General features: G+C 42.0%; 1 protein-coding gene across 1 annotated transcript in view; it reads left to right on the top strand.

The window, feature by feature from the left end:
* Window positions 1-886: 886 nt before the first annotated feature.
* MCCC1 (methylcrotonoyl-CoA carboxylase 1 (alpha)) overlaps window positions 887-12622 on the top strand; it is a 70302-nt gene continuing 58566 nt past the window's right edge. Inside the window, exons 1-3 of the mRNA XM_006884052.1 lie at window positions 887-975; window positions 5138-5184; window positions 8577-8713. Of these exons, the coding sequence (XP_006884114.1) occupies window positions 887-975; window positions 5138-5184; window positions 8577-8713 (273 nt within the window). The remainder of the gene's footprint in view (window positions 976-5137; window positions 5185-8576; window positions 8714-12622) is intronic.

Here is a 12622-nt window from a genome sequence, read left to right as displayed (position 1 = left end):
CCAACCGAGGCTGTAATTCTATAGACCACCAGAGCTCCACTTTGCAACCACTAGCACTGCTTGTGTTTGAATTATTTTTATTTTCTAGTTATTCTGCAATTTCAATTTGAGTAAGTTTTGATCCCACGAGCTAATTAAAACTTCTTTCATTTTATTATTTTATTATCAAATTATTTATTATTTTTAACCTATTTTTCATGTCTTTTTTTTTTTAACTTTGGAAACTTATATGTTGATCTCCGTCCTCACTTAAAAGAGCTCCTGTGCCTTAGTCTGTAGGAAGTTGTGTTGTGACTCTTGGGCAACCACTCTGGTAGAGCCTTGCAAAAGTTCTGCGGGAGAAAGAGGGACAATCTCTTTCTGGGTGAGGGTCGGCCATCTAGGAGTCGATCCCTACTCCAAGGCAAGAAGTTTAGTTGATCTCCGTTTAACTTTAATTTTTTCCTCCACGACCCCACTTCTCCCTCTGGGTGGTTCTTTAAAGACATAGGCAGCAAGAGGATTCTTCGTCTCCGTGCCAGAACCGGGCGAAAGAAGACAGGGAGGTAAAAGTCAGGTGATAAAAAGACTTCTGAACGCAGATCGCAGAACAGAACGCTCCCCTAGTAAGCACGGAACGCCAGGAAACACACCCCCCGCGGGTACGCGGCCTGATTGGCCAATCCTCTCCCCTGGGGCGTGACTTCTTTCTTTGATTGGTTTTTAGCTGAGACGCCCCCACTTAAATGCCACGTGTGGATTGGCTTCTTGCTTGGTTCTGACCTCGACGGTGGCCGGCGGAGGACAAGCAGCGTGCAGGGAAAATACTTTTTTTTTCTTTTCCTCGGTGCGTGGGATACAGCTGCCTGCGTGCTAGGGAGTAGAGGAGCCACCGGCCTTCAGGGATATGGCGGCCGCCTCTGCAGGGTCGGTGCTGCTGGTGGCGGCGGAAAGGAACCGGTGGCATCGCCTCCCGAGTCTGCTGCTTTCGCCGAGGTAACAGTGGTGGAGGAGCTGTGGCTGCTCAGGGATAAGGACATGGGGCGAGTGGGCTCGTGCGCGCGGTGGGAGGTGCTGAGAAGGGGGGGGGTGTCGTGGAGGGGAACAGCTCACACCCAGGCCTGCGCTCACCTTCTACTCCACACCCTTCTGCCCACCTCTTACCTCCTGTTTTACCTTAGAAGTGGAGGGTCAGGGGTGGGGCTGCTGCCCTTCCTCTCCTTGCCCCTCCTTCCATAACAAAGCTCTTACAGTTCCTAGCCTTTTTATACTGTGCTGTCACAGCATTCCCTGTGTGGAAAGCCTTGTGTAATGCATGCTTCTTAAGAAACCCAAAGGAGCAGAATGTCCAGTGTTTCAGAGGTAATAAGAAATGAGGCCAGGATGCCTTCCAAGCCTCTATCAGTTCATCCATGCTGACTGTCCCATGAATTGCCTAATGAACAAAAAATCTATCTTGGATGCGGTGCTACCAAGGTGCTGCTTTAGAAACAAGGATGGTGAAAACTCATTTCACATGCTTTGGACACGTTGTTAATAATCCTTGGGGGAAAGGCATCATTCTGGGAAAGGTGGAGGATCAGAGAGGAAAAGTTTCAACACATTAGATGTCCACAATGACTGTAACTCGAGTGAGCATGTCAGAGGTGATGAAGATGACACAGGATAGGGCATGGTTTTGATCTGTTGTTCATAGGGTCACTTTGAGTCAGCAGCACTCTACCTCAACATCTCCCACCTCGGGCGTCCAGTTCTGAGGAAGACTTCTGGAGTTCTTTCTCGGTGTTGGAATGAATCAAACCAACAAAAGTAAACTTCACTTCCAGAAAGCTAGAGAGTTGTTTTGCCAAAAGATCTTGTATCAGGTTTGAACAAAACTATCAGATGATTGACTCAGGTAACTCCACTTCAGATCAGTTTCCGATTGAGAGCTCTGAACTTCAGTGACAGTATCTTTGACAGGAGACACTCTTCTGCTTCCAGGGAGCAGATTTACCTTTCTTCAGACCATCATTATCATTTTAATCAGTCTGGAAGAATGGTGTTCCTTAGTTCATTTATGAAATGGAGATAATCTTGAGTTGTGAGAATGAAATTAATTAATAAATGTAAAGGGTTTAAGCGGAATCCAATACCTAAGAGTCAATTGGTAGAAGAAGACTTTATGTATTCAGTTGTTTAGAATAACTTAAAAGCAGTGTCTGTGTGCTCATGTATAATCATCAAATGCAAGTTTGGTAGTTTTTGCTGCTGTCTGATCTAAATATTGTTAAAAATTTACAGAATTTCGAAACTCCTTACTCAGTACTTTATAAAGTACCAGAAGAAGGGCAAAGTGAGGAGAACTCATCACAACATAAAGAAATAGGGCCCTAAGGAGTCTTTTTTTAATGAACCACTTTGTTTGCCTTGGAATTGAAAGGAGCTTTCCAATAGTGAAGGGTTTCTTTTGAAATGTCAATAAGCTTGCAATCTATGACTTCAGAATAGCTGGAGCTATTGGGAGAGGCAGTTCATTAGTGTTGCATTACGGAGATGTTCAGAACAAACAAAAGTGGAATAATACTATTAGCTAATGAACTTCTCTGGTGGCTTAGTGGGTTAGGATTCAGTTTGCCAAAGGCAGGTAGTTTGAGTCCATTACCTGTTCTGCAGGAGCAAAGTGGGCAATCTGCAGTGTGGTTTCCAGCCTCTGAGAGCACATTGATCTATCATCTATGAGTTAGTTCTAACTCAACAGAACTTAACAACAAAGAGACTAATATGCAGTTAGTTACTGTTTTCTTCACTTGAAAAAGAACTGCTTTAGGGCATCCGTGGCCTTGAAAAGTAGAGTATTAACTGGATTTACCAAGTAGCAGCATAAATTTAAACAGTGGTCAGAACAGAGCAAGGAAACACTGCATAGTTCAAAATTAGGAAAGGAATGCATTAAGGATATGTCCTGTCTCCATTCCTTTTCAATCTATATGCAGAACAGATCATCCGGGAGGCTGGGCTCTATGATGAGGAATGTGGCATCAGGACTGGAGGAAGACTCACCATCAACCTGCTTTATGCTGGTTGATGACAAACCTTTGCTGAAACCGAGGAGGACCTGAAGTGCTTACTGCAGAAGGTCAAGGACTGCAGCCTTCAATATGGATTGAAGCTCAACATCAAGAAAACAAAGATTCTCTCTACTCGGCCAATTGGCAGCATGTTAATAGAGAAGAAACTGAGATTGTTAACAATTTCAGCTACCTTATCTTGGCACCAGCAGTCAGGAAATCAAGACACAAATTGAATTGGAGAAGTCAACAGTCAGGGACCTTTCTGGGCCAAAACATAACATACTAAGTCACCCTGGCTCTTCTTTAAAGCATTACTTTAAAGATGTCACTTGGAGGCCAAAATGCACTTGACTCAAGCCATGGTCTTTTCAATTACCTTTTATGCTTGTCAATTCATTATCAATATTGGATAATGAATAAAGAAGACCAAAGGTGAACTGATGCCTCTGAATTATGGCGTTGGCAAAGACTGTTGAGTATATATCATAGAAGGAGGAACAAATTCATCTTGGAAATAGAGCTAGAATGCTCCTCAGAAGCGAGGATGGGGAGACCTCATCTCATGTCCTCTGAGCGTATTATCAAGAGGAACCAATCCTTGAGGAGGATACCTTGCTTATTAGCAAAAAGAGGAAGATATTCACTGAGATGGAATGATATAATGACTGTCACAGTGGCCTCAAACGTAGCAACTGTAGTGAAGGTGGAACAGGATGAGACAGTGTTTGGTTTTGGGTTACATAGGGTCAGTCTCACATGGAACCAATCAGTCAACAACTTCCTCTTACTTGAATCTACAACTATCACACTTGGTACCAGCAGTCAGGAAATAAGGAGACACATTGCACTGGAATATCTGCAGTAAGGAACCTCTCCAGATTATTGAGGAATAATTATGTCAGTTTGAGGACAAAAGTGCATCTTATTCAAGCTATGATTTTTCTAATCATTTGCTGTGCATCTGAGACCTGGACAATGAATAAAGATGACAGAAAAAGAATTGATGCCTTTGAGCTGTGGTGTTAGTGAAGAACACTGAACATCCCATGGACGGCCAAGAGAACGAACAGCTATGTCTTGGAGAGGGTGCAGCCGGAGTGCTCTTTGGAGGCAAGAATGATGAGGCTTTGCCTCACATACTTTGGGCATGTTGCTAGGAGCAGCTGTTCCTTAGAAAGGGACATGATGCTGGGAAGGGTGGTGAAGGAGAGGAAGACCTTCGATCAGGTGATTGACATGGTGACTGCTGCAGTGGCAGGTGTCAGGAATTGTGAAGATGGCACAGGATAAGACAGGGTTCAGATCTGTTTTTCATAGGGTAACTATGAGTCAGAACTCAACAGTGCCTAACAACAATAATAATCCAGAACCACACAAAGCAGCCATTTCTGTTGAGTCAGTCTGACTCCTCATTACCCACGTGTTTCTGAGTAGAACTGTGCTTCCTAGTATTTTCAGTGGCTGTGAGCCAAAAGGAGCCAGGCCTTTTCCCCACAGTGCCACCGGGTCAACTGCCAGCCTTCTGATTAGTGTCAGAATGCACACCCTGGGTTCTTACTGAGGGGAAGGAAGTCTTATGAAATGAAGTTAAGAAACACTGTGACAGGACATGCCCAGGTCACTACTAGCACCTGCTCAGTCCTGAACGTGGATGAGCACTCTTCTCTGCTGGTCCCTCCATCAGCATTCTTTCTGCAAGTCCTCTTCAGCTTCCCTTTACTTCTCTGGGTTTAATTATCCAGATCTGCTTTTGTCAGATAGTTGAGTGAGATTAGTATGTTTCCAAAGTGTGGTTTGGCCTGGATTTTTAAGCTGTTTGTTTTTAGTCCTTGTCTCAGGATCTGTAATCAGGTACCAGCTTCAGGCATTTGCAACCTGGGAGGGCGACATTTTCAAGGGCAGAGTGCAAAAGAAGTAAAACCAGAATGGTAACTTCTAGATTAGTTGTCTTTCCACTGACTCAATCACTTTGTTGGCTCAAGGTTTAGCTAAGTTCATATCTGACTTGGTTTCCACGTTTTTAAAACTTGAGATTCTTCTGAAAGAAAAATGACCCACCACTCTTTTTTTGTTTTATCATAATTCTGTTTGGATTTCTTTTCTAGGAGATGGATGTGGAAGCAAAGAACCGTGAAGTATGCAACAGCCACAGGTACTGAGGATCATTGGTGGGTCCCTTCACTTTGTCTCCAATTGTGAACATCGGGGAGGGCAAGCTAAATGGCAAAACCCACTCATGTTGAGTTTATTTCTCCACATGGTGACTGTTGCGATTATGAGGCTGTAAATCTCAGAGGGGAGAGGGGAGACTGCCCATCTTTGTCCAGAGGTACAGTTTCTGAACTAAACTGCAAACCTTTCAGACAGCAGCACAACTCTATGTACTGCACCACTAGGGTTCTTTGAACTAAGAAAGAGAAGGTCCAGTCCTTACTCCTTAGTTTGTGCATACTCAGGGGGAGTTCTGCCGGCTGCTTGTTATGTGTTGTCAAGTTGCCTGTGACTCACAGCAACCCTGTGTACACTAGCTCTTAATCCTATTCTGTCCTGAGCCAATCTCATCATCTCTGACAGACCTAATCCCAATGCTCCAGTCACTGAGTCAGGCCATCTCATTCTGCATCTTCCTCTCCTGCACTGTCACTCACCCTTGCAAGCATGATGTCCCTCTCCAAGGACTGGTTCCTCCTGGCCATGTGCCCAAAGTATGTGACTTGGAGCCTCAGGATCCCTGCCTCCAGGGAGCAGCCTGGTTTCAACCTCTTCAGTACAGACCTCTTTATTCTCCTGGCAGTCCATGGTATGTTCACTGCTCTTCTCCAGCACCACAACTCAAATGGATCGATTTTTCTTCTGTCATGCTTAGTTATTATCCAACTCTCAGATGCATAGCAAATAATTGCAAAGACTGGATCAGGTGCACTTTAGTCTCCAGACTGACATCATTGCTCTTCAGTACCTAGAAAGGTCTCTGACAGCCAACTTGCCCGATGCAATTCGTATTTTGATTTCTTAACTGCTGAAACAGAGGGTTGATTGTGGAACCAAGCAAGCTGAAGTTATCAACAACCTCAATTTCTTCTCCATCCATCATGAAACTCCTGACTGGCCCAGTGGTGAGAGTCTTTGTTCTCTTGATGTTGAGCTTCAATTAGTAAAAAACTGTACTTCCAACTGAAAGGTTCAGATCCACCAGCTGCTCCGTGGGAGAAGGCTGGCAGTCTCCGCTTATGTGACTTATTGCCACTGAACACCCCTGGAGGGTCAGCCCCAACTTGATGGTACACAGCGACAACAACAGCAGCAGCAATTTGGTGCATAATAGGTTTAATTCTCACTTTCGATGTTTGGGATTTTCATTACAATATTTTTAGTAGTGAGCCACAGTTTTCACTTCCTTAGGGAAAAAAAAGCACGTTTGAAAACATTTTAAAAAATGTATATTATTCCTGTATGTTTCATCATCATTAGTGTTACTGATTTAGAAAAAAAGAACTTGTTAGGCACTGTTGAAGTTGATTTTTTGACTCATTGCAAGTGATATATATAAATCACATGTAACATATAACAGTTGAACTGCCATGTAGGGTTTCTGAGCTGTACTCTTTAAAACAAAGATCCTTACCACTGGGCCAATTGGCAGCACCACAATAGATGGAGAAGAGATTGAGGTTGTTAACAATTTACAGCTTGCTCAGCTCCACAATCAACACTCTTGGCACCAGCCATCAGGAAATCAAAAGACAAATTGCATTGGAAAATATGTGGTCAGGAACATCTCCAGAGTACTGAGGAGCAATGATGGCAGTCTTGAGACTACGTTGCACCTGTCTCAGGCCATGGTCTTCGTAATTACTTGCTATGCATCAGAGAGCTGGTTAATGACTAAAGATGACAAAAGAAGAATTGATGCCTTTGAGTTGTGATGCTAGAGAAGAGTAGCTTGGACCATTAAGAAAAGAAATAGGTCCTTCTTGGAGAAGATGGAACCAGGTCTCTCCTTGGAGACAAGGATTTTGAAGCTCTGTCTGACATAACTTGGGCATGTGGCCAGGAAGGAGTGGTCATTGAAGAAGGACTTCATGCTTGGAAATGTCGAGGAACGGCGCAGGAGAGAAAAACCCCCAGTGAGATGGATTGATGCAGTAACTGGGGTCATGGGGTAGGTGTGTTGGAATCAGAGAGACTGGCTTAGGATAGGGTGGAGTTCAAAGCTGTTGTACATAGAGATGCTATGAGTTATAGCACATAACAACAACATCTTATAAGAGCAGATTGCCAGTGTTTTCCCTCCTGGAGCTCCTACGTGGATTTGAATCACCAATCTTATAGTTAAACAGACTCAGCTCCATGGCAGTGGGTTTGGATGGGTTGTTATAATTTGATATTTGGCATTAAAATCACTACCACCTTTTAAATGAGGTTTTGGAGGGAGCTCTAGTGGCCTAGTGGCAAGAAGCTCACTGCAATCCATTAGATGCTCTGCTGGAGGAGGGGCCAATCTCCTTCTATGCCAGTCGGATCCAATTTGACGGTACACAACAAGAAAAAACAATGACCAACCAACCAACCAGTCTAAAAATGAGGTTTTGGTGTGCTTTTTAATTTTAAGTGGAAAACACTGAGTAATATAAACTCAACTCCTATTGTTGTCAAGTTGTCACCCACTCATAGCTGACTCTACAATGGATTTTCAAGGCTATAAATTGCACAAAAAGGAGCTTAGATGTTGCTTAGTGGTGAGAAGTTGTGCTGCCGGCCCAAAGGTACACTGTTCAAATCTATCAGCTGCTTCCCAGGAGAAAGGAGGACAGTCTTCTTCCATGTGATTTACTGCCTCTGAACACGTGCTGGAGGGCCGACTGTGAGTTCTTCTACATACATAACAACATACAAATCTCACAGAAGATTGCCTATCTCTCTCCCTTGGAGCCAATGGTAGATTTCACATGACCAGAGAGGTGTGGCCCAACGGTTACCAATGCAGTTCCCAATGGACTATGCCATCAGAGATACCTGAGAAGGTTGAGTTACTGTTACTAAGGCATCTTGAATAAAGTATATTAGGCCAGCCAATTAACTTTTCCTAGCCTTGATATCTATGAGGAGAAAGGAAATGTGCTACTTAATATTTATTGGAACCAGGATGTGAAGGGAGGGAGAGAGGATTAAAATTAATGAGGTGAAGGAGGGAAAGGTAAGAATTTGATTAGATATTATAATTACATTAATAAATTTAAGTGAATATTATAAAACAAGATGTCTTTGAATGAAAATACAATGTGATCTATAAACTTTCACTCAAAATAAAAAACAGCAAACCCTACTGCCCTGGAATATATGGGGTTGTTTTTTATTATTATTACTAGATAGTAATATCTACCAGACAGATCCCCAATCATGCTTGAATACAAATTTTTACTTTATGTCTTAATTTTAGGTTCCATAAAGCTGATTTTTAAATTGTTTGATATAGAATGTTTCTCACTCTCATTCACTGTTTCCAGTAACATTTGGACATGATTTTCATGGTGTTTTGAACAGGAAGAACCATTACCAAAGTTCTCATTGCAAACAGAGGAGAAATTGCCTGCAGGGTGATGCGAACAGCCAGGAAAATGGGTGTACAGTCCGTGGCTGTTTACAGTGACGCTGATAGGAACTCAATGCACGTGGACATGGTATGTTAAAAACTGTAAGGCAACACTTTGGAAGTGATTGTTTTAGTTATTGTGTCAATATTGTATTTCTTTATATTCACTGCTTGTATTTGTTACTAATAACATTGTTTAAGTAGGTAAATTAAATCTACTTAAGAATAATTTAAGATTTAAGATAATATCGATCTTGGAGGGCTAATGGGGATGTGAAGGGAGGGAGAGGGGATTAAAATTAATGAGGTGAAGGAGGGAAAGGTAAGAATTTGATTAAATATTATGGTTAATTACATTAATAAATTCAAGTGAATATTATAAAACAAGATGTCTTTGAATGAAAATGCAGTATGATCTATAAACTTTCACTCAAAATAAAAAACAACAAACCCTACTGCCCTGGAATATATGGGTCTTTTTATTATTATTACTAAATAGTAACATCTCCAGACAGATCTCCAGTCATGCATGAATACAATTTTTTACTTTCTTTATGTCTGCAGCAAGATTACAGACACAAATATAAATTCATAGGGACTGAGTTCACCTGACCTTCTGTCCCAGACGCAGGCCCAGTGGGCCTTTGTGACTCCAGCCACTTCTTTCTCGTCCTGTGCAGCGACTGTTTCAAGCCTGCTTTGAACAGTTCCCATGTCTCATCACCTCTCCACCTGTTCCATTCTCAGTCATCCGTGATTACATGGAGGAACTTAAACACTATGAGCTTCCCGCTGCAGAACCTGCCTGCGTTGCATCCATCCTGCTTCCGTCCCAAGCCGGTCATCTGTCTGTGCTCAGAATTCCTTCTTCCCCCTTCTCGTCTTCCACTTCATCTTCCACCAGCTCCTTCTTGTTAATATTTAGATCCCACCTGCTGGCGTCTCCCACCCTCATAACTCTTGCTAGCCCCACATTGCCTTTTTTCCACTCCCCACTTACCCATTTATAGTCAATTTAAGAATAATTTGCCCAGCTGTTTCTTCTTCCTCATCTCTTATTTTCTTTGCAACCAGCTTCTGTAAAGTGTCTTTGTTAATTTCTCCCTTGAAGTTATTTCTGCTAAAGTCACCAATTATGACCCCATGTCCCTAAATCCCAAGGGACTTTGGCAGCTTTCAGCTGATTTCTCAGTAGACTTGACCACCTGAACCTTCCTTTTAGAAATTGATTCTTTTTGACCTCTAACCCTTCTCTGTTCTCTTTTTCTGGGTCAGATCTATCTCCCAGGTCCTCTCAGGACTCAGTCCTTGTCCCTGTTCTCATTGGTATAGTCTCTGTGTAGATGACTTCATTTGCTCCTAGAGCTTTGCTAAAAATTCCCAGATTTCTGTGTCAGGTCCAGACTTTCCTTTGATATGGTGAATCTCTGAGCCAGCTCAGCACCTCTTGATTTGTCACAGGAATCAAACGTAAAATGTCTGATTTGCCCTCAGTAACCTAGTTTTCTTGTGAACTTCACCAGCCTGGGAGATCGTAAACTGTTTCTCAAAAAAAGAATAATAATATTGCTGGAGATTTGAATGTCGCCCTCCTTCCATCCCACTCTGTGTCCTCTTCCCCTGTACTCTCCTCATCTAGATAATCATTGTGAGCTGTTAATTCCAACTTCTCCATGATCTGTCCCATTTCCCCCCCTGCCTTCTACCATGTGTAACTGAAGGCAGAGCCACCATTATTTTTTTCCTCTGGTCAAATGCTATCACTTCCTAATTAAATGAATCACCCTTCTTACAGTCTATTTTCTTTTTCTTTTAATTTTTTTATTTTTTGTGTGTGTACCATCAAATCTGATCTGACTGGTACAGGAGGAAATTGCCCCTCCTTCTCCAGGAGAGCGTCTGGTGGATTCAAACCACGTACCTCTGGGTTTTCAGTGCAGCTTCTTGCCACTAGGCCACCAGAGCTGCCCCAGTTTATTTTCTACACTTTAATGAGAGCAGTAGGTTAAAAGCAGAATTTGATCATGTTACACCCCCACTTTAAGCCTTTTATAATCTACCAAGTTAACAGTCATTTTTAAAAAAGTGATGGTAGTTGGTATTTGGTAAAAGTGGTTAGGAATTTATTTGCTCATATATCTTGATAGAGCTCTTTAGTGGTGGAGTAATTTCAAAGGATGATTAACCAAGAACCATTAAAATATATGTGTCCTTCAACATTCCTTGATGTCTCTGTCCAGAGAAATAATCACATATTTGCAAACAAAAGTGTAAGAATATCTGCTATAGTCTTGCCTTTACAACCTGCATGTCCTAAGGTACATGGTTAAATGAACTGTGGCTTCTGTGCTAAGGAATACATTGCAACAGTTATTAAGGGGGGAAAAAAAATTAGACAGACCTACATGTACCAGCAAGGAAAGCGCTCCTGAGACATCAATTGATGGTGATAACTATGTAGTTTGAAAATAGGTATATTTGTGTATTTATACACACACATTCATATATATATTATACACACACACCCCTATATATACACACTCATATAATATGTACACACACACACACAAATGTATACTTACACACATACATACTGCAAAGTAGTCATTAAATCAGAACCAACTGGCTCCAGCAGGTTTTCAGAGGCTGTAAATTGCACAGCAGGAGTTTGCCCATCAAGGAGAAGCTAGTATATTCACACCACCTGCCTTTGGGTTGATAGCACAGCTTCTTTCTCAATAGGCTACCAGAGTTCTGTGTACACACACACACACACACACACACACACACACACACACACCCATACATCCTTCTAAATTACATTTGTATAAATATATGAATAAGAAGGAATTGACAAATATATGGAAAAAAAAATACATCCCAAATTGAGCTTAGTGGTTTGATGTAAGTCATGGTGGGGGAAAAGGGCAACTTTGCCTTCCATTGTTTATTTTTAGAATGAGGATGGATTTGTGACTTGTGGAGTTAAAATATTTTTTTTAAAACATCTTCACTTTATTTAAAAAAGCACATTCCCCTTCACTTTGTATGTTCTCTTAGAAGAAAAAGTTTTTCTACTCCCTCACTGTTGTTGTTAGGTTCTGTTAGTTGACTTCTGCTCTTGGTGGCCCCAAGTGGCAGAGTTGAACTGACTGTAGAGTTTTCTTGCTTGAAATCTTTACGGAATCAGATTTCTAGGTCCTTCTCCTGCAGAGCAGCTGAGTGGTGTTGAATCACCAACCTTTCAGTTAGCAGCCACTTAATCATTGTGCTACCACGGAGCTCTGGTGGCCTAGTGAGAAGAAGCTGCACCGCTGTCCCAAAGGCACACAGTTCAGATCCACCAGCTGCTCCACAGGCACAGGATGGGCAGTCTGCTGTGCGATTTACAGTCCCTCAAATCGGCCTGGTATCTCCCCAGCTTGGGGCTTTCATGTCCCTTTTCTTTGCTGGGAGGCTCACCCCATCTCCATTCCTGTTCCTGTGCTGGAGGAGTTTCCCAGACCAGCCTCTGAGTGGATCATATCTTCTCTAACTTGCATGATGTTCAGTCCTTATTACAGTTGTCATTAAATAGGTTAATTTTGTGTCTGTCTCTCTTGTCATGTGACTGAATGTATATTTAGGAGTCTCTCCCCCCTCTTGATCACACAGCATGCTTACTCGGTACAGGCAGCAACTCCTCAAAGTGCCCCACACGGTGAAGAGTCAGTACATCTTTGAATGAATGAATGAATGATGCTTTGTATTTGATCCACTTTAAGAGAAATTATGGTTAAGTGAAAATTTTAAAGACTAGGATACAACAGTTCCCACGCATATAGCAGCAACATTATTAGTATACTTAGTGATTATGTAAACATTGTTACTTTGTCTCTTTCTATATTTACCTGCTATGTATTTTATCTCTGTTGTCAGACTCTGTGCTTTTGTCATTGAATAGGTTTCAGTGGTTATTATGGTTCAATAACCAGGTTATTCTGTTTGCATATAATAA

This window comes from Elephantulus edwardii, unplaced genomic scaffold (genome assembly GCF_000299155.1).
Source record: "Elephantulus edwardii isolate Elephantulus edwardi_28Jun2011 unplaced genomic scaffold, EleEdw1.0 scaffold00031, whole genome shotgun sequence".
Taxonomy (NCBI): domain Eukaryota; kingdom Metazoa; phylum Chordata; class Mammalia; order Macroscelidea; family Macroscelididae; genus Elephantulus; species Elephantulus edwardii.
Note: the sequence above shows the minus strand (reverse complement) of the source record. Positions and strands in the feature narration are given on the sequence as shown.